General features: G+C 47.8%; 1 protein-coding gene across 2 annotated transcripts in view; it reads right to left on the reverse strand.

Moving 5' to 3' along the window:
* MCF2 (MCF.2 cell line derived transforming sequence) overlaps window positions 1-26,086 on the reverse strand; it is a 75,141-nt gene that overhangs the window by 43,055 nt on the left and 6,000 nt on the right. For both annotated transcript variants that reach the window (XM_068151806.1, XM_068151805.1), the window contains exons 2-4: window positions 14,409-14,477; window positions 13,719-13,833; window positions 7,808-7,898 (exon numbers count right to left, since the gene is read on the reverse strand). In XM_068151806.1, the coding sequence (XP_068007907.1) occupies window positions 7,808-7,898; window positions 13,719-13,833; window positions 14,409-14,477 (275 nt within the window). The remainder of the gene's footprint in view (window positions 1-7,807; window positions 7,899-13,718; window positions 13,834-14,408; window positions 14,478-26,086) is intronic.

The following is a 26,086-nucleotide window of genomic DNA, read 5'->3' on the forward strand; positions in this document are numbered from 1 at the left end:
TCTGCTCCCTGGTAATTACAAGGCAACATTTAATTTGTGGTAAGGATTTGGAATTTCCTGTCTACGCTGCTGGAGCCTCTTTTCAAGCATATGGTTGGCAGGTGCATCTTTAAATAGAGCTGTGACAAGGGTGCTTGAAAATGAAAAAGGCTTTTTGAGAAAGTGGGAGTCACATCACTAAATGATGGATAAATGCATGATGCAAAGAACTGAGATACACAGAACCACGAGGTGACAGGGCTTGGAAGGAGCCTCTGAAGGTTATTCTAGTCCACCGCCCCTCCTAGGGCAGGATTACCCAGTGTAAATCACAAAGGAAGACATGCAGGTGGGTTTGGAATGCCTCCAGCTATGGAGACTCCACAACCTCTCTGGGCAGCCTGGTCTACTGTTATGGCACTCTCAAAGTGAAGAATTGTTTCCTTATGTTTACATGGAACCCTCTGTGGTCCACTTTGTGTCCATTGCCCCTTGTCCTGACACTGGACACCACTGAGAATTTACATAGAATTTATATAGAATACACCAGGTTGGAAGAGACCTTCAAGATCATCACGTCCAACCCATCAACCAATCCAACCCACCTAAACAACTAACCCATGGCACCAAGCACCCTACCAAGCCTCCTCCTGAACACCTCCAACGATGGTGACTCCACCACCTCCCCAGGCAGCCCATTCCAATGGGCAATCACTCTCTCTGTATAGAACTTCCTCCTAACATCCAACCTAAACCTCCCCTGGTGCAGCCTGAGACTGTGTCCTCTTGTTCTGGTGCTGGCTGCCTGGGAGAAGAGACCAACATCCGCCTGTCTACAACCTCCCTTCAGGTAGTTGTAGAGAGGAATAAGGTCACCCCTGAGTCTCCTCTTCTCCAGGCTGAGCAACCCCAGCTCCCTCAGTCTTTCCTCATACGGCTTGTGTTCCAAACCCCTCACCAACTTCGTTGCCCTTCTCTGGACTCATTCCAGCAAGTCAACAGCCACATCCTTCTGACACTGGCCCTTTATTGATCAGCATTGATGAGATCCCTCTCAGTCTCCTCTTCTCCAGGCTAAAAAGACCCATGTCTCTCATCCTTTCCTCATACAGCAGATGTTCTAGTGCCCTCAGCATCTCAGTGGCTCTCTGCTGGACTCTCTCCAGTAGCTCCTTGTCCTTCCTGAACTGGGGAGCCCAGAACTAATAACTAACAGTTAATTAAGACATGATTTACTCTCAGGTCCTGCCAGGGCACATCACTTCTCTCCATATATTCCTCCTTACATTACCTTCCTCCATGAAACATGATAGTAGCAGCTACATCAAGTAATGAACATGTTTAGGTGCTTTGCACTGCAGGGTACTTAATCTATGCCTTCAAAATAAAGACTGCTCCTGTAAACAGGCATTAGTGTTGTTCAACAAAGCCTTGATTTGCAGCTGAGATCTGACATCCATGAACTGCATTGTGACCCATTTGTTATGTTTTCTTGTGTAGGAAAGGTCAGGTTGTAGCTCCCATTGCCCACAATGCCACTCAGAAATGAACACTGGCTTTAAGGCTCAAAGAAAAAAAAAGCCACCTAAATTCAATATATTGATCTGCTGTTACTTTAAGTAGGAGAAGGGGGAAAAAAATAATCCAGAAATTCATGTGAATGAAGTTCCAAAATCATAGCCTTTGAAAGTCAACAAGAATGGTGCCAGGAACAAAGAACTGGCATTAGGAACAAAAGCAAACCATGGAATACTGGAGGCGTTGATGCTGGCTCCAGGCCCTGGGTGCTGCACCTCTGTCACACAGCACCTGCTTAGCACACAAGGTCTCTGAAGGAGCTGCACACAAGGGGCACACAAGGAACCACCTTCCAATCCCAGCAAACCTGCAGATAGGCCAAAGGTCTGAACCTGACCATGGAGTCACCTGACCTTCAATGCTCTGATACAGGTCTTCCTCAGGAGAGTGTGGGTGAGAGGCTGCAGGACATCCAGGCTCAGCTCCCTGATTCAATGACTGTCTAATTAAATCTACAAAAAGATCAGCTCTCCTGCAAGGCAACATAAGGCAGGCCCTCTAACAACCCTGCTATTAGAAGCAGCTCTGAAGTCAAAGCCATCTCAGAGACCCTGCTCAACTCAGGATTTTTAACTTGAGTTTCCCATATTACTACAAAGTAAACCATTCACCAGCTACTGGGTAGCTCCAAGGAGTTGGGAGTGGTTCCTCACTTTGAGGAGAGCCTCTGCCTGGGATGTTGAAAAGCTTCATTGAGGAAAGCACAACCAGAACTGGCACAGGCTTGTAGATATTTTGAATGACTGAACATTTACAGCATTAATATCTCACTGGAAAGCCTCTGGCAAGCTCAATGCTCATTCTCCAGTGCATCCCAGAGAAGTTGGCTGCCTCCTCCACCTCACCACATTGGCTCTCTCCTGGACCCAGTAAATGCTGCTATTGTTCTTTTCAGGCCTACTGGCTGGTCTGGCTAGTCCTTGACACTCTTCATGCTCCAGTACATCCATGGCACTAAGACATGCCAGGAAGAGACCTGACAGTCTGCGTTCACAGCAATGCTGTGCCCATTCCTGCTGAGCTGTGAGTCCATCATGTGTCATTCCCTCATACCCACCATTATATCCATGTTTGCCTCATCCTGGGAATTTCTCAATGGACATTTCTCTGCAGATAGGACAACAGGAGCACCTCTACAAAAAACTTTCAAAGATATCATCAAGGAGCCACCAAGAGCTGCAAACCTCAATGGATAGGATACTTTTGCTCTGAGACAGGCCCTGCACCCCTGGTCTTAATGGCTCAAACTGACTTGACCATTGTCAAGTGTGACTGTGAGGCCAACAGTCCTTCTGCATGGTTATGAGTTCATTGTAGGTGAATCCAGTGGTGAATTCCCACAGATTTGGGGAAAATCAGTTTCCAGCTCACAACAGTGTGATCAGCTGTCTGAATTTTAGGCTCTACCATGACCCTGACCTCCTGAAAAATACATCAAGGTTATATTTGGGAAGAACAACCTGTCACAGATGCATGCTCCATGGTCTTATCTCATTATCCCCCTCCATCCCCTGCCCATTTTAGCTCTGTTCAGCACTTCAAGCAGAGATGAGTCTGCTTTGCCCTCTCCTACTCCTTCAAGTCCTTTGCAACATTCGCCCTTTGTGCACAGAGCTGACTCTGCGGAGGAAGGGCCTGGGTCTCCAAACTGTATCACTCCATGGGAACACGCAGACTTTAAATGTCTTCTCCTATGATCCCTCAGGCAGGAAGCCCACAGTTCTCAGATGATGAACCAGCAATCAGGAGGCAAGCAAAGCTGCCTGCCAAAACTACACCTCAGTAACACAAAGGTGTGAAATGCCTCTCTGAGAGCAAATGTGCCTTGGGACACATTTGTGCCTTGTGCTTTGGGTTTGTGAATGCAGGATGCCAACATGTTCCACACAACATACAGAAGACCAACACCTGGCATTCACATCCTTCTGCCACATCCACAACAGGGGCAAACTCTGACACAACTTTATGCTCTGCACACACTGAACTCTATGGTCTGGTCTATTCTATTCTATTCTATTCTATTCTATTCTATTCTATTCTATTCTATTCTATTCTATTCTATCCCTTTAGCTCCTTGATATGTTTCACGTCAGCAGTAGCTGTGTTTCCAGGGCAGGTGATTTGATTTCCATTCAGTTTAGAAAGCATTTGGGGATTTTTCAGCTGATCTCACACATATAGGATCAAGGTCAGCACTTGTGAGGAGATACAAAACAAGAAATGCAGCTTTGCAAATGATGCCTAATGTACTTCAAGCATGCAAAAGCAAGGGGGGAAAAAAGGCTAAAAATTAAGCTGGCAGAAAAACAGGCACAAAATCAAACCATGTGCCCTCTTACAAGACTTAAAAGGAAGGATGAAATAATAATTAAAAAAAGACAAAATAAAATACAAAGACCAAGAATTCCATGGAGATAACATTCCTGAGGTGACTATATCTTTCCTGATCACTGCTACAACTCCAGTTCTTTAGTTCTTTGCAGGACTGAAGCACAGATAAGTTACCTACAAACTGAACTCCAGTGATACTGCTGGGGAAAAAAAACCCACCCACACAATATGCTCAAGAAAGCAAATACAAAAGTGTCCTTCATTTTGCCTTATGTTTCTTATTGTTATGTGTAACACCACAGAGAATCTTGTGCATTTGATAAACTTGGGGTTATGTAACAAAGCACTTTAAAGAACCCCTCCAAAGCCTTTGCGCTCTGCTATTCCTCTGCAGCACACCAGGAAAGACAGAGAACTGCCAGGAAGATTCCACTAAATCAGGCATTTGGCAACATTTCAAAGCTGTCTCCTTGGCCAAAGACCATGCTGAGTGCACCCCTCCCCTTGAGGACATAAAGGTGTAAACCTTAAGGCCCCAGCCGGGCAACTTGTTTCAATGCACACTCAGCTATAACCATGTAGGGAGGCCTGATATAATCATAATTGTTTCACTTGGAAAAGACCTCTAAGATCATTGAGTCAAATCATCAACCTAACACCACCATGGCTATTAAACCATGTCCCAAAGTGCCATGTCCACACATTTCTTGAATGCCTTCTGCTCTGGTGACTCCACCACCTCCCTAGGCAGCCTGCTTCTGTAAAGACATTTTTCCTAGCATCCATAGAGATGAACCAGGCGACTCAAGCACAAGAAAGGGCACGCACTGGAAGCATCACTGCTATTACCTCCTTAGTGAAAATAGCTCATCCTGATGCATTTAATGTGATTTTCAACAATTTTAGAAATTCAGTTTTCGGCAAATGTTCTTCCCTGAAGTTCCCTGGGACAATCCTGAGGTTAGAAATCAATAAACGTAAGGAAAAAGTTGTATCTGGCAGTGAGCTCGTCTGTGGGCAAGGGAGGCTGAGGCCAGCGGTCTCCTTACACAGGTGCTGAAGGGAATGACTTTCTGGTGTCCCTTAAAGGCAAAGTCACACAATAAAATGCCGGGTACCGCTAACTGGAGCCTTAACTTCCCTCAGAGCCACGGACAAACTCCACAGCGCTCTGCTCCCTTTCTTCATTAACCCCCCAACGATGTTGCCAGCACCCCTGGGTGCACCAGGTCCAGCCAGGGCCCCTCTCCGCAGAGGCTTTCCCTGCCAGCACGCCAGCAATTGAAGCCTTTCCCGCGGCATTCCAGGGATGCGCTGGAAGCGGCTCTGCAGGGCAGCGGTGCAAGGAGAGCCTGGCTACGGAAGATGCCGCACCAAAAATACACGCGTACACACCCCCGCCCCCGGCGCTGCTCCATTAAAGCTGCTCCGGCCACTGTCCCCGCTTCCTCCATCCCCTCCCCGCTCCAAAAGGGCCTCTCTGGCCTCCGCGCCGCCCGGCGCCGCTCGCTGCAGCCTTACCGCAGTGCCGCCGGCCCGCCGCCCGCCCCGCCGCGGGCTCGCCTCCGCCATCGCCCCGCCAACGCCACCGGACCGGGGCCGCCGCCGCGGGTGGGAGGCGGGATGCGAACCGCCGCGGGGGCACGCAGGGGCGGACAGGGGCGAGCAGGGCTCCCGGCACCCGGCTCCCGCTCCCGGCTGCTGCCCTGCGCCGGGCTGGTTTTAAGGTGGAATGCCAAAAATCAGCCTGCAGACGGGGCCAGCTTCTTTTCCTTCGAGGAGTGAGGCTCTCAAGCTCACAGCTTTCACCCTTCGCTGCCTCCCGCCGCGATAAATCCCGACGGGTTGCTTTAAAAATGTTTCTGATTTCGAGGAGGGGGGCTAAGGAAAGATGCTCCTGACCAAACCTGAGGCTTGGCCCCTGGCAGCAGGGCCCTGCCTGCCAAAGCAAGTGGTGCCAGCGTGAGCAGGGCTTGGCCAAGCAATTAGAAACATACAGAAAGAGTTAAATTAAAATCTGTACAGCCTGGTACACATTTTTTTTTTTCCAGATCAGATGCACAAGCGCAGAGCTGCAATCACACACACGCTGAAAAAAAAATAGGGCATCCTGCCTATTTCAAATTCAGCTTATTTGCACTTCTATATTCCAAAATGATAGAAAGATCTAGGGGAAAGAAATCTTTTACTGCAGTATGGGTTGTGGTTTATGACTGGAAAGAAATTGAGATCTAATTCTTTTTTTGTGTTGGCTGCACAAAGGCAGGTCCACTCAAACACCTCCTGGAAACAAAGGCAGCCCCTGTTTTTAAGGCAACATTCCCAGTTCTTCTGGTTTAGTGGACAAAAGGTGTCCAGCTTTTCGTTTCTCTCTGCACAGAGCACTTCCACATTACCTACATGGACAGCACTACAGGCAAAGTCTCTTCTCTGCATGGAAACACAGCCCATGCAGGTACACAAGGAGAGTGTATGTTCAAAGGTCACAAAATGATTAAATCCACTTATTGAACACAAAATTAACGACCCTGCTGTCAAAGCTACAAATCAGGACAGGATTCTTTCACATGTGAAACTTCCAAACCATGCAAAGCAACACCACCATCCTTAAAGGCTGCTCTCAGCCCTAGCACCTGTTCACAGGCTGGCAGCAGAACTGAATTTTGATAACTTTAAAGAACCACTTTTTAGACATTGCTGCTTCTTTTTGGGAACCATACTTGGAAATTCAGTTTGTAACATTCAGGAAAATCAGAACCCAAAATACTGCCAGGAGTTTCTTACGCACACTGCAAAAGGGTAACCCTTCCTGTCAGCAAAAAGCCATCAAAGCCAGGCATTTTTGATGCCAAGTTCAGCTGCACCACTATTCACTCTTCACTAAAAGAGTGTAAGATCTAATTTTACCACATCTAACCAGGCTTGGGTAAGAGGTTTCTTTCTCAGTACATACTGTTCAATTAATTCTCTATCAGATGGTTCAATGCCTTTAACTCTTCAATGATCATAAGCAGAAACAACAGCAATAGTACTACACCCAGAATCTTTTTGTTAACTTACCTCCATGGCATGGTCTGGTTGGGAAAGCATTTATCAATGAATTTATACCTGCCCATGCAGCTTATAGCATGACTCTTCTATATCTGTAACACCAAGCTCTGATACCCTAAGACATAATGAATTGCTGAGCTGCAAAACGCTAACTTTGAGATATGGTCAGACAGGTTATGATCGTAGAACCAGAGAATGCTTTGGGTAGAAAGGGACCTTTAAAGGTCATCCAGTTCAACCCCCCTGCAGCGGTAAGGAACATCTTCAACTAGAGCAGGTTGCTCAGAGCTCAGTTTAACCTGACCTGGAATGGTTCCAGGGATGGGGCATTTACCACCTCTCTGAGAATCCTGTGCCAGTGGTCTCACCACCCTCATTGTGCAGCAGATAAACAGATGTAATAGATCTTTCAAATAAACAAATGCACACATACACATTTAAAACACATTTTCTACCCATGCCCAAATACAAATGCTCATGAAGCTTGCTTTAAGACCCCAACACTTTCAGTCACTGACAACTGGATAAAATATAGTCTCATTAGTGATGTGTCTAGAAAGAGCATGAACGAAGCCAAATCCTCCACTCATCAAAAGCACACAACGTGGCACAAAACACATTTGAACCACTATGGAAAAAATACAAAACCAAGCAAATGAATCAGCCAGTACTCAAGCTGCTCATTTATGCACTCAAATGGGGCACAGAGCTGTGTCTGAATTAATTATAGGGCCATAAAACAAAACACTACCTACAGAGACAGCACAAGGACCATTGCTCCTGGTTCTCTGGGGTTATTCTGAAAGTGATGCATAATGAGCACAGTGACTTAGTACAGTAAAAGAAATTAACATTAAGGAGGACTTACTGCTATTTTTTGGAGAGTCATTTTGACTGATGTCCATGTGTCCAATCTTCTATCCAGGATTAGGATAAATTTGGTGTCAGACTCCTGTTGACTAGGAGATAATAAAATAACCAATAACCAGATAACATTTTGGGAGAATGTGAGTGTATTCCACCCCTCACCCCCCCAAAAAAAAACACCCAAAACACCAACCAAACCCAGAGAACACAGAATACAAATCACATTTTGACATTTCCATGGCAGCCAAAATTTCATTTGAAAAGATTTCCCTGAGCAGACTCTGGCAAGAAATTTAGGAAGCTGACCTATTGGCTAGCCCAGGCTTAAGCATCACCTTGGAATTGTGTGGGTGGTGGAGATAACAGATTGATGGAGAAAACAGATGGCCCTTGAAACTGCTCTTGAGCAGGACTTGGTAGAGGTCAGAGGCAGCTGTGCTCCTGCTGAGCAGCTCAGAGGTGGCCAGCAGCCTCCACCACCCGCTGCCCCAAAATGCACATCCCTGCCCTCACCACTGAGCTCTTCCCTCTGAAGGAGCTTGCTACCTGCTTGCCCAAGTTACAGCAGCCAAGAGATGATTCTTGGCTTGTTTTGGCACAAGGCTAGAGGGGTGACACCAAGCCAAGAGGGGTGATGCCAGCTTGGCGGGGGGAGCTGGTGCTAAAACAGGGTGTTGGGGCTTTCCTGGCACCGACTGAGGCTCTGATGGAGAGGCAGCAGTTGCTAGGAGGCACTTCCCAACACGTTTGGCAAGCACAGGCTTCCTGACATCCCTTCTGACACCAAAATCCTTGCAGTTGCTTTGAAATCCCCAATCTCACCAAGCAGGCCAGCAGTACTGGAGATGCCCAATCTGCAATTCAAGTATCACCTTCCCAGGCCAGCTCAGCCCAGCTCCAGTCCTGACAAGACACACTCCAGGCCAGTCTGAATTACAAACTGGAATCGTGTTTGCACACAGGTAATGGTAAGCCAGGCTGTAACCAAGCCCTCTGATCTCAGTGTATTTACAGGCTACTTAGGTAATATTTACAATATTTATTCTGTGGATGCTGAAACAGGATAGCCACATCCCATGCCACCCTAGCTGGGTGTCTCGGTGCTGCAGAGAGGCTCCCAGTACACGTGCTGGCTCCCCAGGGCTGGGTCAGATATCTGCACTGGGCAGCCTCCCACAGGCTCCATCTTCACTAATTCTTGTGTTTTGGCAAGTGAAAACACAATGGTAGATTACTCAGAAGTATCACATGGCAGACAACACCTGGCAACTTCACTACAGAAGAAAAAGAGACTCAAAGCCAGCAAGGGAGCTTTCATTCAATGCCCATCTTGCTGCACCAATCTCTGAGAGCCAGAACTTTGACAAATACATTTCAAAAGAATTAGAAGTTGTGCTGAGAAAGATAAAAAACAAAAGCAGAGCACCCAGCTCCCAAACTGTCCTACAAACATATCTCAGGGATTGACAAATCTATCTTAAGGATCAAGAAATGTATCTTAGGGATCAACAAATGTATCTTAGGGATCTCTAAGGCCACAGCCAAAGAGCACAGGTTTCATGTGAATTTATACATTGCCACTGGGCTGCGGCAGAGAAGAGGCGAGAACATGAACAGCTCAATTTTCCTGTGTGACAGTCTGTAGGTGAGCTTGCCTTAACAGGGGGGGGTTGGACTCAGTGATCTCCAGAAGTCCCTTCCAACCCCTACCATTCTGTGATTCTGCTTCACACATGGATTGTACACAGAACTTCTGCATGTAATGAAGGTTACACCTTGTGAACTGGATCAGGCATGACTTGTCAGCCAAAAGCTAAAATCATTTTGGCCACATGAGATGATTCTACAGGTTTCTGTTTACCCCCACCATGACTTAAATGACCTGGGCAGGTAGGAAGAAGTCAAAAGCATCCTTTTGTTTGAGGTAGAACCCTTTGGCTTTTCAGTACACCCTAAAACTTTAAAAGGTAGGTCTCTGTCCCAGCAGAAACAATTCCTCAGCTCCCCACAGTACTTCCCAACAGGCTGCAACTGAAGAACAAAATAATAGCAATTAAGAATATAGTGTTTACACAGTACTGCTGTCATCACAATCAAAGCTGAAGCAAACCCCCAGAATGTAAATCATTTAGAGAAGGCAGCCAGGCTGCAGTGCTTTGACAGTTAATAAAAGCACACCAAAGTGTGCCATTTACTCAGGACAAGGTTATGTTCAAAGAGCAGCCTCTGAGAATCCTGAGTGACTTTTGTCAGCTCCCCTACAGACACGATGAACTAAGTTCCCAGTTGTCCAAAAGCTTTGAAACCTACTGTGGGAAATGTTTAATTTATTCTGGGGCTAGTGGAGCAAATCTGTGACTATTTGCAAGCCAGGCCTTGCAAGCTTATCAGATTTCCAGTCCTGTGATGTACCTTTTAGACTGACAATAAAAATAAATCAATATTTCCTCACTAAGGCTGCAAAGAGTGAGTTCATCTGCATACAGCAGCAGAAAGATGGAGACAGATAACCAGATCAAGGATTATTCCTCTCCAGGTCACAGCTTCTTGTCACCTTTTTTTCCCCCCTTACCCTTAATTTTGTGTGTGTGGCAAGACACACATGACTAAAAATAAAGAGTTGGGATGTTTTGCAGGAGGACTTGAAACTGGATCCTGGAGTCTGTCATTGCAAGATTTATCACAGGCCTGAGAGACTCCTCCTGGCTGGTGGGATCAGAGCAGCCATCAGGACTCACAGCCTAATATCTAAATCCAGAGGTATTTATAGCAAACAGCACCCTTTGGTGTGCCATTCCTCTGTGCTACCAGCCAATGCTCTAAATTATTTTGTACTTCACCATCTAAGCGAACCATGCAGATATTGTCCAAACACTGAAAAGTTGGTCTCCTCTCTTGGAAGCCTGTTCTAGTGTCTGATCACCCTCTTGGTAAAGAAATGTTCCCTACTGCCCAGTTTAAACCTCCCTGGCAGAGTTTTGCACCATTCCCACACATCCTATCACTGGATCCCTGGGAGAAGAGCTCAGCACCTCCTTGTGGTGGGTTAATGCCCTTTTCTGAAAACAAAAAACCAAAGCAGGGTGGAGGGCTTGTGGGTACTTTACCCTCCCTGCAGGGCGTTTCCCTCTGGGAAAGCTGAGTCTGTTCCACTCCCCCCTCCCTGCCCAGCCAGGGTATAAAAAGCAGGACATCATAGCTGTTGGATCTCCTTTTGGCTCCTGCCTCTGCTGGATGAGAGCTACTGCAGCGGCCCTCCTGCTCCTCAGCCATGTGGCCGGACCTGATCCTTTTCCCTGCTGCCTCCATGCCTCCTCAGAGAAAGACTGGTTTTGTATTATTCTTTTCTGCCCCCCTCCCATCCACTTTTGTTCCTTGCCCTTGTGAACTTTTCCTGTTATTGTCATATATATATAGTTTAAAGAAAAATTCTTTGCCTCTCTACTTCCAAGCCAACTCCAGATCGTTGTTTAGTGGATTTGCTCCTTACCCCTCTTTTTTTCCCCTCTCTGTTTGGAAGGAGGAGGTGGGGGGGGGAGTGGGGAAGAGATTGTCAGCCTTTTCCCCATTTGGGCTTTTAACTCCCAGTTAAGGCTCAAACCACTACACTCCTTCTCCATGTCCCCTCCTCAGGAAGCTTCAGAGAGCAACCAGGTCACCCCTCAGCCTCCTTCCTCCAAACTAGACAAGCCCAAAGTCCTCAGCCACTCCTTGCAGGACATTTCTTCCAGCCCTGTCACCAGGTTTGTTGCTTTCCTCTGGCTGCATCCGAGGACCTTCACATCCTTGTTAAATTTTGGGGCCCAGAACAGCACCCAGTGCTCAAGGTGCTGCTGCACCAATGCTGGATGCAACAGGAGTTTTTCAGTTTTCTTTTACTTTAATTGTAATTAGGACAGGTTTTGTAATAACAATCTTACACATTCCAGAACTGACTTCAACTGACTTTTTTTTTTTATGTGTTTATTTATTCTTAAAGCTTCTACTGAAATTCTGTATTCACTTTCTGGAGTGAAGAGTAACTTACAGCATCTCTCTCCTTTATCTAACAACTCCTTCAGGGAGAAAAACGCTTCATGAAATTCAGCTTCTCAAAATACTACAAACCTGACATCCCATGAGGTTTCCTCAGACTGGTATCAGGAGGACAATATCCAGTCCTTGCTACTGGTTGTGTAGGAAAGGGACTGTGTGGATGGGTTTGATATGCCCATACCCATCCATGAGTACATGATAGAATCACACAGAATCACTATGGTTGCAAAAGACCTTCAAGATCATCAGGTCCAACCATTACAGGGAAATGATGGTGCATCCGCAGCTAACTCTGACCCTCAGGTCACAGTCACAAGCTGTGCCAGGGGAAGTTTAGACTCGAGATGAGGAGAAAGTTCTTCACTGAGAGAGTTGTTAGCCATTGGAATGTGCTGCCCAGGGAGGTGGTGGAGTCACCATCCCTGGAGGTGTTCAAGAGGGGATTGGACGTGGCACTTGGTGCCATGGTCTAGTAGTCACAAGGTCTTGGGTGACAGGTTGGACTTGATGATCTTTAAAGTCTTTTCCAACCTTATTGATTCTATTATTTACCTCTTTTAAAGACTTGCTGGTCCAAAGCCTGAGCTCTGATCCCATGATGTGATGCCAGCGGGATGTGTACTCAGGGGTACCAGAGCTGACACATGCCTTCCACTTTCATCTATGTGATGCCTCTCCTTGCTCCCTGACACCATGACCTTTTAGACTCTGAAGCATTACAAAGCACATGCTTTTAAGATGGTCAACCACTGAGGCAGGTTGTTATGGTGGTAGGAGGAGCAGAGAGCCATGATTAGAGTGGCTTTACTAATAACATGCTGAATATATTTGAATCACCAGCAAGCTTGCAGCTCTCATTAGCTTCTTGATTGAGTTTGACCCATTACAGGGACAGCAAGACTGCTCATCATGCTAATACCAGGGTGTTTACAGTCATATGGAACAAGAAGCCCTGGAGAAACCAGGCAGAGCTGGGAAGTGCAAATGCACAGACATGGGCTGCCTGCACAGCATGAAGGAAAAACAATGCTGGCAAGCGCACACCACGGCACATTCCTGTCTTGTGTGCCAGGAGCCCAAGAAAACTCAGACTCCCAGAGGAAAGGACAGAGGAACTAGAAGCTTTTTTTTAATCCTGCAGAGGTGGCTAAACACCTGGTACAAGGCAGCCACTGATGAAAAGCTCCCATCTAGTTTCCATCTAGCTGCTGTCGACCTGCTCTCCCTGCAGGCTGACAAAAAGAAAGAAATTTGCCAAAACAGGCATTATTCAAGGAAATTAAGCATTCCAGGCAACTGAATCACCAGGCTCAGCAGCAAGAGGGAGGGGGGGCATTAATCTAAACATCCAGCCCAGTATGTGGCCCAAGCAGACTGGCAGCTGCTTAATCCCAAGACGCAGGTGGGTAATGGATGCTGCTGAGCTATCACCAGTAATAGGGACCCCAAACCTTTGTTCCTGTAATTAGCCTCTTCCTCTGGTTCCATTTCTCTTTTTCCAGGCTAATGACTCTCTATTTGTCCATGTCAAAACATTACTCTGCAGTGGCATGGTGTATTTAAGTGGTGACACATGTCAAAGCTTATGGAAAGCTTGCTGTTAATTAGAAACTTAATAAACTAAATTTATGATACAGGCAGGCTGACAAGTCATAAAGATGAGGTCCACTTTTTCCTCTGCTGCTACCAGTAAATTAAGCACCACGCCTGGACACTGTAATGGCATGCATCATTCATCTTCTCCCTCTTACCTGCTCTGAGCACTGAAGATGACCCTCACCCCCACTCACTGCATTACCCTAAAGATCCCCTGCCTGACCCAGGCAGGACCAACACCTCTGCTCATCACAGGCAAGAGCTAGAAGGGAGCCACATACCTGGGGACTGACGTTAGGTACGTTAAGACTTTAGATACGATCTCCTCAGGCACCTCGTTGAAGCGAGCGTTGTCGGGGAGGGTGATAATCCAAGCCTTGTCTTTTCCTCGGCCACCTGCAATAAAGACAAGGATGCTTCCCTGGCTATGCTTTCAAGGAGGGCCAGCAGCAAAGCCCAGGTCCACCAGTCAGGTCAGTATACACCCTGCCATGGCTATAGAGGGCTTTTTACACCACCAAAAGAGCAAAACAGGGCCAAATCCTGCCTCTGATTTCAAGCACAGCACAGGCACATAGTGGTGGTGGTAGAAACAAATGTATCAGGCATCAGGTACTTCCTTTAGTTACTGAGTGTATCTTGCATGGGACAGCAAAAGAAGCCAGAAATACTAGGACAAATCAGCAGGCTGCTCTGGAACCTACAGAAATGCATTTCAAAGCACAATACTTGTTAATGCATGGAGCGTTTGAAGGTAAGAATATTTTAAAGCATGGCTTGAGACAGAAACCTAGGATGTTTCTTTCAAACTGCCTTGATGCTTTATTGGCAACATTCCTAGTGGCACTAGAGACTACCTGATGGATAACATCCCACCTGGAGCGTCATTTAGCCAAGCAGCTCAGGAGTTCGTCTGGAGTATTTAATCACCGCACAGAGAGTGAGACTCTGGAGAAGTTCATTGTACTCACCAGAAAGAAAAGCAAACCCTTTCATCAAATCATCACTGATGTCCTTTGCACAGATGGGTATTGTGGTTTCTAAGGAGGGGGAAAAAAAAGGCAAAAGCAGCAGTCAAAAGGCAGCAAAAGCAGCAGTCAAAAGGCAACAAAAGGCTAAAGCAAACATGTGTATCGATGTGTGAACCCCAAGGCAGGACTTGAACCCAGCTTCCCTAAACTTCCCAAACAAGCAAGCTCAGATACAAACTGAGGGTAGCAAAAAACAAGAATAGGTTCTCCAGTTTGGTGGTAGATGCCCCATCCCTGGAAACATTTCAGGTCAGGTTGGATGGGGCTCTAAGCAACTTGCTCTAGTTGAAGACGTCCCTGCTCTCTGCAGGGGGTTGGACTAGATGACCTTTAAAGGTCCCTTCCAACCCAATCCATTCTGTGATTCAGTGACAAATTATACATGAAAGTTCCTAACAAAAGGATGACAATTCTTCTAGAAACTGATGTTTTAAATGGATCCAAGAGGACAAATGCCACAGGTCAGCAGCAAATGGGGGTTGGTCTCTTCTCCCAGGCAACCAGCACCAGAACAAGAGGACACAGTCTCAAGCTGCACCAGGGGAAGTTTAGGCTGGAGGTGAGGAGAAAGTTCTTCCCAGAGAGAGTTGTTAGCCATTGGAATGTGCTGCCCAGGGAGGTGGTGGAGTCATCATCCCTGGAGGTGTTCTAAAGGGGATTGGACATAGCACTTGGTGCCATGGTCTAGTAGTCATGAGGTCTTGGGTGACAGGTTGGACTTGATGATCTCTGAGGTCTTTTCCAACCTTGTTGATTCTGTGAAATGTATTCTATCCAATGTGCTAAGGGAACACTGCTGGGAGCTGGAGTGCTCTCCTCTCACCAGGACATCTCCAATGTTAATTTTTGTGTTTTGGAATTTTACTCCCTTATTTTGCAAATTTCTCCCATGCTTCCTAGGCTTGGCAGAGTACTGGGCTGAGGTTTCCACTGGAAACAGCAGCAACCACTGCTGGGTTGGGTTTTCAGACTGTTACAGTCTTTAATTTTGAGCAAATAAGCTTCTGAAATCATGTTTTCCTCTGGCATGGGGCCACACTGGAACTGGAAAAGCTGTTGTTCTTAGGTCCAGTTATTAGATTTCTTTTTAATTAAATAATGGGAGAGGCTGTTTCAAAACCATATTTAGCATACTGACCATTTCAGTGGCAGTGAAGCAGATCAGATCAACATATGTAATTTTCACCTTTCCCTGGGAGAAGGAAAGAGGGGGGAAAAAAACCCAGACTGACTGAACACAAGAGATGCCTCTAACTGGTAGAGATTTTTTTTTCTGGATTACCTGTAAATAAAACAATAGCTTAAAAATGAAACATTCATGTTCCTGCAAATAAATGTTTCAAAGCACATCTATCCAGATTAAAGTCCTTGTTCTGTCTGATAATCAAATTTTAACCACTGATTATTTTACAGAGTCGGTCCCAGGGAGTAATCTTTTCGCTGTTTTAAGCCTGCACACTTCAGCACACTCCAACATAATCAATATTGATTCTATTTCTCTTTTTTCCAAAAGCTTTCTGGTCATTTCTACTTTACTGAAGCATTTCTCAAGCCTTCAGCCAGCTGCAGGGAGCTGCAACACACCATGGAGCAGAGCTGCACGAGCTGGGGCAACTCTGCCTCCTGCTGTCTTCCCCCCCCCCCCACAACCAGGGGCAGCTCTCTGCCCTTCCATGTACACATTTCTGGTTTGTCCTCTTGTAGATAAAAATGTTATTTCTGTTTGTTAAGGACCAAGCCTCAGTCCCACTGGCATCTACAGAAACATTCTTCATTTTAACAAGTGTCAGAATTGGTCATGGTAAGAAATAAAGTTTGTCTTGCAAGATACTTCAAATATTTTTCTCTCATTCAACTACTTCACCTAAGCTGAGGACAAGCAGTGGCAGTAGAGTTCTTCTCTAGTAGTTGATTTTTCCCCCCCCAGGTCAATATTTTAGACTGATAAAACCCACATTTAATGATCTCCAACACCTAAAGTAGATGATACTAAACGTGAGGGTCTTGGAAAACACAAGCCCACATGAAGGAAACCTGGTGGGGAAAGTAGGTTAACCTTTGCACAGTAAAAAAGAAGAAGGAATTAAAGTTTCACAAGGCATTTTCTCACTGAGAACAAACAAACAACTTGCAGCCTTAAACTAAGTTGGAGACAGTCACAGTTGGGAAAAAAAGCAGCATTTTTCCACAGATATTTTCAGCCCCTGCTTTCCAGAAATGAAACATCATCTCCCAAGGGCACGTTTTAACCCCAGAGTCTGGTGCTTCTTCTCTCACATCTCCCTTGAGTTTTGGGGTCCATGACTCCAGGGATCACCATAGAAATCACACAGCACTTACAGGATGGCCAAGGGATCAGGCCCAGCCAGCATGGATTTAGGAAGGGCAGGTCCTGCCTGACCAACCTGATCTCCTTCTATGATCAGGTGACTGCCTGGTGGATGTGGGGCAGGCTGTGGATGCAGTCTGCCTGGACTTCAGCAAGGCCTTTGACACCGCCCCCCACAGCAAACTCCTGGCCAAGCTGCCAGCCCCTGGCTTGGACAGCAGCACTCTGAGCTGGGTTAGGAACTGGCTGGAGGCTGAGCCCAGAGAGTGGTGGTGAATGGTGCCACAGCCAGCTAGGCACTAGTGGTGTCCCCCAGGGATCAGTGCTGGGCCACATCCTGTTCAATATCTTTTTTGATGATCTGGATGAGGGCATTGAGTCCATCATCAGTAAATTTGCAGATAACACCAAGCTGGGGGCAGGAGATGATCAGTTAGAGAGTAGGAGAGCACTGCAGAGGGACCTTGACAGGCTGGACAGATGGACAGAGTCCAAGGGCATGCAATTTAACACATCCAAGTGCCAGGTTCTACACATTGGCCACAACAACCCCATGCAGAGCTGCAGGCTGGGGACAGAGAGGCTGGAGAGTGGCCAGGCAGAAATGGACCTGGGGGGACTGGATGACAGCAGCTGAACATGAGCCAGCAGTGTGCCCAGGAGGCCAAGAAGGCCAATGACATCCTGGCCTGCATCAGGAATAGTGTGGCCAGAAGGAGCAGGGAAGTCAATGTGCCCTGTGCTCAGCACTGGTTAGGCCACACCTTGATTCCTGTGTCCAGTTCTGGACTCCTCAGTTTAGGAAAGATGTTGAGACGCTGGAAGGTGTCCAGAGAAGGGCAACAAAGCTGGGGAGGGGTCTGGAGCACAGCCCTGTGAGGAGAGGCTGAGGGAGCTGGGGTTGCTTATCCTGGAGAAGAGGAGGCTCAGGGGAGACCTTCTTGCTCTCTACAACTACCTGAAGGGAGGTTGTAGCCAGGCGGGGGTTGGTCTCTTCTCCTAGGCAACCAGCACCAGAACAAGAGGACACAGTCTCAAGCTGTGCCAGGGGAGGTTTAGGATGGATGCTAGAAAGAAGTTCTTCACAGAAAGAGAGATTAGAATGTACTGCCCAGGGAGGTGGTGGAGTCACCATCACTGGAGGTGTTTAGGAAGAGACTGGATGGGGTGCTTGGTGTCATGGTTTAGTTGATTAGATGGTGTTGGATGCTAAGTTGGACTCGATGATCTCAAAGGTCTCTTCCAACCTGGTTAATTCTACTCTATTCTATTAAATGGCAAAACTGATGTTTTAATCCAGCTTGTGCTTGGGGGGGGGAGGGGGGGGGAAGGGGGGATATGTGGTAGGACAGGCTGTGCTGTGCCTTCTGCAAACACAGGTGCAGACCAAGAGCATCCCACATAGCCCATCAGCAGGGCAACTACCACCAGGGCCATGCTGCCAAGGGGACCTGGAATTTTTGGGTTTGAGGTGCAAAGCACCATAGGACAGGGGGTGCCACCATGCTCAGGAGTCACAGTTTCCAGCAAGGACCTTGCTCCTCAACATTTTATTGCACTGAAAGCTTCTTCCTTGACTTTGGCACAGATATGGAGACCCAGATTCCTACAGCATCCTTATGACTTGAGATTTTCATTTCCCAGGGGAAGAGGGCACTAAGCACCCTTCTGAGCAGTCCTAAGCTGAGCACCCAAAATAACTAAGCAGGAGTACTTTACTCCAGGCAACAAAGGCTGGAGGACTGAGACTGGTGATGGGGCTGGAGGGAAAATCATATGAGGAAAGGCTGAGAGAGCTCAGGGTGTTCAGCCTGGAGAAGAGGAGACTTAGAAGGGACCTTATCACTCTATATGACTATTTAAAAGGAAGCTGTAATCAGGTGGGGGTCAGGCTCTTTTCCAAGGCAACTTGCGACAGGACAAGAGGGCACGGCATGAAGCTGCACCAGGGGAGGTTTAGGTTGGATATTAGGAAGCACTTCCTCACAGAAAGGCTGATTAGGCCCTGGAATGGACTGCCCAGGGAGGTGGTGGGGTTGCTGTCACTGGGTCTGTAAGAAAAGATTGGATGTGGCACCTGGTGGCAGGGTTTGGCTGATGTTAGGTCATAGGCTGGACTTGATGATCTCAGAGGTCTTTTCCATCCTCAGTAATTCTATGATTCTGTAACATTTCCCTTACAAACCCTCTCCATCTTGGCTAGGAGAACCCAACAAGTGAAGGAGGAGCAGGATAGCTACCTTTTGGTAAGGCCAAGGCACAACAACAGGCTGATTGTGGTCTCATTAGAGCTGCTCCTTGGCCAACTCATCACTCGCTCTGCCTTGGCCGCTGAACAAAAACCTCCTGAGCAAATGCTAAGGAAAATGAAGTGCTGGCACCAAACTCCCCAGCATGTTGTTGTGCCTGAGGCGCATCAGTTGGATGCTGCTATGAATCCTGGACTGAAGCATGACCTCTGTCCTCAAACACTAACCTCTGGAAAAAGAGCAGAGAAAGCAGTGGGGTACCAATGACATCCGCCACTCAAACAAAGCTCCAGTTGATGCTCACTAGCAAGCTGGGGATTTCTTATTTGCAGGGCACTCTTGGAACAGGACAGAAAAGACCCTGGGGGTACTGCCCAGCACTGGCTATGAACAGCACAGCCAGCTTGTGTCTCCTTTTGCACAAGGTGGAGGAAATCATGGTTTCATTCAAGCCTAATTGTTTCTCATATGAAAAAAGAAGCTTTGTGATCACTAGAGAACAGAACTGTGCTGCTACAACAGTCAAGCATGAGCCCCCAACCCCGTGTTACTGCCTCCCTGAGCACTTGACAAAGCACTCTGCCATCCCCACAGACTTGGTATGACCTCAGGCTTCGGGGTGTTACTGGAAACAAGCAGCATCTGGATGATCAGTTGTCACAATAGCATAGTGACGTTTTTCATAGGGGCTCCAAACTGAGTATTTATAAAACGCTGCTGCAATTAGCACATTCAGAGACTCCTCCACAGAGGAGATTGTTGCCATGACACAGTTTTAGAGGATACATGAAGCTAAGCATGGAAAAGACAAAGCTTTCTGCCCTGCTGAGAAAAACTGATGTGGCTCAGCAGGGAGCCCCACGGACTCTGCTCTGTGCCCATCATTTGGTTTGCACAGCCCAGAACACGTTGCTGGGTCCTCTCCATAGGAACATATCTCAAGGCCAAGGCATGGACTGCAGTTGTAAGAATGACTCAAGCACAGTGGGACTTCCATGTCTGTGGTGACATTCAGAGAGGGGACAGCTAACAGTCTGAGTCCAAACTCTTCTCGTAAAACTCAGTTAAACTCTGAGGAGCTTTGCTCTTTGGCAACTATTGTTTTCTTTCCTCTTCCAAACTTTGCAGGCCTGTCAGACAGCAGCTGTGTGACACATCTGCCAAGCAGATGTAATAGTGCCTTACACTTGACAGCACTGACCAAATACTGTTTGCAGCTATCAAACCCAGTTGGAGATGGCTTTGTCATGAATGAAGAACAGCTTTTCACATAAGGGTTGCTGCTGTACTCTAGGAAACAAAACTGAAGTGAAATCAGACGAAAAGGGTAAATACATTGAGCTTCTCTGTGATCTTCATGTTCTCTGTTGCTTGTCCATTTGAACATCTACACCCAGCAAAGCAGCATTTTTTTTGGTGTCAAGGCACCCTGCAAATCAGCACATTTACAACCTATTTCCACTCCTCTTGCTGAGTTTCTGGGCTAACCATGGTCATCAGCCACTATCTGTCTCAGGCTGCCCCACCACAGGAAGGTCCACCTGTCCCAGGAAGGTCCACCTGTCCCAGGAAGGTCCACCTGTCCCAGGAAGGTCCACCTGTCCCAGGAAGGTTCTGTGAGGTTAACAGCACCCATAACACAGACCTACACCAACCAACAGCGTTTGCAGGAAGGTCTGATGCTCAGGGAGTTTCAGTAAAGAGCGTTTCTTCCAGCTGCCAAGAGCACCCTGTCCAAGGCCAGTGTTAGTATAAGCCTCCCAGAACAGCTGATGGAGCACAAGTTAGGCTGGGCATGAGGTTTAAAACATCCTGTCTCATCAGCTCTGCATAGGAGTGGGAACAGAAATCCCTTAGAGCAGAACGCCCCAAGCACAAACCCAGCCCAAAGCAGAGAGTGGCCGGCTCGGCTTCTCCTCCTGAAGCTGCTCCACTTTGCAAAATCAAAAACTCACTGGGGCAAACAACAGAAGCACAATGCTGTATCTGAGGAGAAAGACCAATGTAGCATGCTTCAATATGTCCCCTCAACTCAGTCCAGATTGCTACACCCACTCAAAACACTCTAAAGGAGGGACCCTGAAGCCCATAGCTCAGGGCATTCACTGGCTAAGAACAGCTTCACTTGACATTTAATTATCTGCAAAAGTCCAAGAGCTCCTCCACAAAGAATAGCAGAAATCCATCCCACAGCAGTGGGCAGGGCCCCAGCTTGCTGCAGGAAAGCTGAGTCCTCCTCACCCCAGTGTGATCCCAATCAGCAAGTGCCTGAGCCTCACTACTTTCTCACTAAGCAACTTTAAAAGACTTTGGATTTAACCCAAATACACAATGAGAATCACTCAACAGTGAAGGCTGGAAGGGACCTCTGAAGATCATCTAGTCCAACCACCCTGATAAAGCAGGGTCACCTAGAGCAGCTTGCCCTGGTGCAACTTCTCTTGTCCTATCACTTGTTACTAGGGAGAAGAGACCAACACCCACCACACTCCAACCTCCTTTCAGGGAGTTGTAGAGAGCAATGACATCTCCTCTCAGCCTCCTTTTCTCCAGACTAACCAGCTATTCCTCATCAGCCTTGCTCTCCAGACCCTTCACCAGCTTCTTTTCCCCTCTCTAGACATGCTCTAGCACCAAAATGCCCTCCTTGGAGTGGCGGAGCCCAAAACTGACCCCAGTGCTCAAGGTGTGTTCCCCAGTGCTAAGCACAGGGGAACAACCACTTCCTGATCCTGCTGGTCACACTGTTGCTGAATCAGACCAGGATGTTGTTGGCCTTTTTGGCCTCCTAGGCACACACTGGCTCATGTTCAGCCAGCTGTCAACCAACACCCCCAGGTCTTTTTCTGCCAGAACAACTTTCCAGCCACTCTGCCCTAAGGCTGTAGCTTTGCATGGAGTGGTTGCGACCCAAGCACAGGACCCAGTGCTTGGCCTTGTTAAATACTCCAGGTGTGCCCTCACCATTCTCCCTATCAGCACACCAAGTCCAGAAAGCAAGACAGAAATAGTTATTAAAGAAAAATATGCCACTTTACACTGTCTGGAGAACTGCCCTCCTGTGAAGGGCAGGCTTGCATGAGGTCTGCACGAAGCCTGCCAGTCCCTGGCAGAGAAGGAGCAGGGCAGGAGCAGGGAGGCACACAGGCAGCTGCTGTTACTGCCCATACACCACTTCACACAGTATCTTCCAGGGATCATGCTCCAGCTGCATAGTCTCCATGTGGTGGCTTCACCAACAAGCTCATACCTGGAGCAGGATCCTAATTTCCACATAGAATCACAGAATGGTTTTGGTTGGAACAGACCTGTAAGGTCATCAGGTCCAACCATTCACTAACTGTAGCAAGGCTGGTTCCAAAACACATCCCTCAGCCCAACATCTCTGTCTCTTCTAAACACCTCCTGGGATAGGCAGCCTGTTGCACTGTTTGAGAATCCTTTCAGGGAAGAAGCTTCTTCTAAGATCCAACCCAACCATGCCCTTGGTGCAATCTGAGGACATTTCCTCACTGGATCCACCTCTATCCTGTTCCACACCTGCCCAGGAGCAGGATACAATGCTGTGTACACACAGAGCAAGTGTTTGCACAGTGCTCATGGGAACCAGAGCCAGGAGGGGCTGGTGGCTGACCAAAGGCACAATGCTGATGAAGGCACCATGCCAAATTGCATGATCATCAAAGAACATGTAGCTGAGAATAGGACATTGTGCTCTTCAACAAGACCTGTTGTATTCACCAAAGCATTATTTACAGGACCTGGTCTGAGCAGAGAACCAACAGCCAAGGTCCTGAGGCTGCTTCCTGGCTTTAAGATTAAACTCTTCAGTAGCCAGGAGCAAATTGTGCTTCCCACGGCTCCAGTTCCTTATTTGCAAATGGCAATAGGCACAAGTGCCAGCAGGGCACAATGTTAGCAAAGGACCACCAGCATGTCTGGTGACAAGGGCAGAAAAGATCCCTGCAGCCCTCATTCATCAAGCTGATGGAGATGTCCACATTTGTACATGTTGTGCAAGAGCTGGCATCAAAAGGCTCAACTAACCCTGGCTAAGAAAAGGTCTCCACACCCCACAAGATCTCAGGATCAGCCCTAAAGTACACCAGCTAGGACTTGGTGGCTTCCTCCCTGAGGCCAAGAGATCTTTTTTCCCTGCAAGTGAGTTTGCAGCACACTGGCTCACAGCAGCATGCAGACCCCACAGCAGGGACTTCTCAAGATTCACAGGGCAAACCAGCAAAGGAGCCTGCCAATAAGAGCCATTCCTACTCAGTTCCACCAGTCATTCAGAGCTGCAGAAGACTTGAGGATTAACAGCCTTATGCTGCAATTAAACCTGTATAGCTGAGGTAACAGCTTGGGAACAAGTTTAGACCTGTGGGGACCTTTTCCCCATAGGAGGAACACTCTGCAGTAAAGCATACGCTGCATCAAACCAACCTCCTCTCCATGCCCAAGAAGTTCCACTTGCTGAAGAAACTTAGATAACTTGATGGTGTGAAGTGTAAAAACAGCTGTGATCCTCTTCTGCATTTGCAAGTGATCTCAGGTACACTGCAGAAGAGGTATGTGTGGTCATCAGCCACTTCTAACAGCAGCTCTGAGCTGCACACATCCTTGTATGCACCAAAACCATGTTCAGCTGCTCATGTATCCATCCCTGACACACAAGCACCCCTGTATGTGGAGGTACCTGTGGCAAAGACGAGGTCCTGTTGCTGTCCAGGGCAGTTACATGGAGTAGAACCAACCTTTAGCCACCTCAGGCGTAACAGCAACAATTTCTGCAGCTGCACTAAAACCTGGCACATTCACCAGCTTGTAATTCCAGGCGGTGCAGCCATCCCCTGTGCCAAGCCAGAGACACAAAAGACCCATCAAATATTTATGGCAGAAAGCTTCAACAACACCCTTGACTGCTGCAAGCTCCTTTGTCCGCTCCATGCCCACGGGGACAGCTCACACCTCATTGTGCCCGGGCTGCACAGGAGCATCTGCATCCCCTGAGCCCTGGGCTCAGCTTGCAGCACTTGGTTTGTCACTACAGCCAGCTGAAGGCAGGTTTTCATCTGGAGAGAAAGATCAGCCACGAGTTCAGGTGTAGAAATGCCTCATTTTGTGGGAAACATGGTGGATTGGTCCCGAGGAAGATCATAGAATGCCTTGGGTTGGAAGGGACCTTGAAAAAATCATCTAGTTCCAATCCCCCTGCCACGGGCAGGGACACCTCACACTAGACCAGGGTGCTCAAAGCCTCATTCAGCCTGGCCTTAGACACTTCCAGGGATGAGAAGTCCACAACTTCTCTGGGCAACCCATTCCAGTGTCTCACCATCCTCATAATAAAGACCTTTTTCCTAAATCTACCCTGCTCTAGTTTAAAACCACTGCTCTCTGTCCTATCACCACAGACCCTTACAAACAGTCCCTCCCCAGGAGGACCCTTCAGGTACTGGAGGGCTGCTATAAGGTCTCCCTGAAGCCTTCTCTTCTTCAAGCTGAACAGACCCAGCTCCCTCATCCTATCCTTGTAGAAGAGGTGCTCCAGCCCTTTTATCATCTTTGTAACCTCCTCTGGACACTTTCAAACAGATCCAAGTCCTTCTTGTGTTAGGGGATCCAGGGCTGGATGTGGTACTCCAGGTGGGGGTCTCAAAAGAGCAGAATCACCTCCCTTGACCTGCTGACCATTCATCTTTTGATGCAGCCCAGGATGTGGTTGACTTTTTGGGGTTCCTCGGCCAGTTCTGTCAACAGCCTGATGTCAAACCTCCACCTGCCACAAGAGAATCTTTCAGGACACCATCAGCTTGGCAGAGGTGTTTGCAAAACCCACTCCTAGTGGGCAGCTGAGATGCCACCTCAAACCCCTCCTGGAAAGAGTATCAGCACAACAGAAGGGACAAAGGATGGCAGAGCTGTGGGAAGAGCTGCACCCCAGGAGCATGGTGGGTGCTGTGGACAGACAGGGTGTATTTAGAGGGAGCTGGTAGTTCTGGTGCTGCCAACACACTCTGGTTCCCAGGCTACAGGTGGCAGTGGGGCCATCCCTGGAGCTGCCAGGAGCACAGTGATGCTGGCAGCCAGGCATGGCTGGCCCTTAGAGAGCTCCCTTTGGAGGCAGGTGAGCAGTGAAGCACCTCCTTCGGAGCCACACAGGACAAAGGAGCAGCAGCAGCCACCACACCACCACTTCAAAGGGACCCAGCCCCTGGAAAGCCATTCCCTGCTCAGGTCAGCTGCCAGCACTGGCTCCCTGCTGCAGCCACCACCCTCCATGGGCACATGGGCACAAATACAGACCCTGTTCCTGAGCTGCCACAGTATATGCCCAGGTGTGAGCATGCCCCAGTGAAAATCATGGTTTAAACTTGACCAGGAGCACCACCTCATGCCACAGACAGGAAATCAAAGCAGTCACATCAGACAAGGAAACAGCAAAACCACTCAAGGAATCCAAAAGGGTTGTGAAAAGCCTCAGGAGGGTTAGTCCATCACAAGGCACGATGGGTTGGTCACCATGCCTGGTTTGACAACTGCTTTAATTACCCTTTGTCAGACTGGGAAGGATATTTTAAGGAAAGGCTCACTCTGTTTGCAAGCTCTTTCTCTTACTTCCTCCCAAGCACCAGCTCCGGCACAGCGTAGGAGGCAGGATATGGCACCAGATGGTCCTTCCTTCTGACCTAGAGGCTCTGCTTCTCCACTGAGGCCTTCCAGGGCTTATCTGCAGTTGATGCTTTCAGCACAGGCAGGCATCTCCACCACAGAAGCGTGGAAGTGTGCTTGGTTAAGAAACCATACAGCAACAAAAGAGGTGAAGCTTCTGAAAAAACTAGAATGACCTTTTCAAGAGGCTTAGATTTATGTACACTGAGGATAGGAGCACAAATGCAAGGGAAAACCACGTGGATTTGAAGAAAAAAAAGAAAAGCAATAGGGAGAAAATGTTAACTCAGCACAGTGCAGGTGTGTGGACCACCATCGAGGCAGCGTGCCTGTCCCACAGGGTAATGTCATAGAACCACAGAATCAAC

This window comes from Melanerpes formicivorus, unplaced genomic scaffold (genome assembly GCF_026170545.1).
Source record: "Melanerpes formicivorus ecotype bairdi unplaced genomic scaffold, bMelFor1.0.p_v2 SCAF_22, whole genome shotgun sequence".
Classification (NCBI taxonomy): Eukaryota; Metazoa; Chordata; class Aves; order Piciformes; family Picidae; genus Melanerpes; species Melanerpes formicivorus.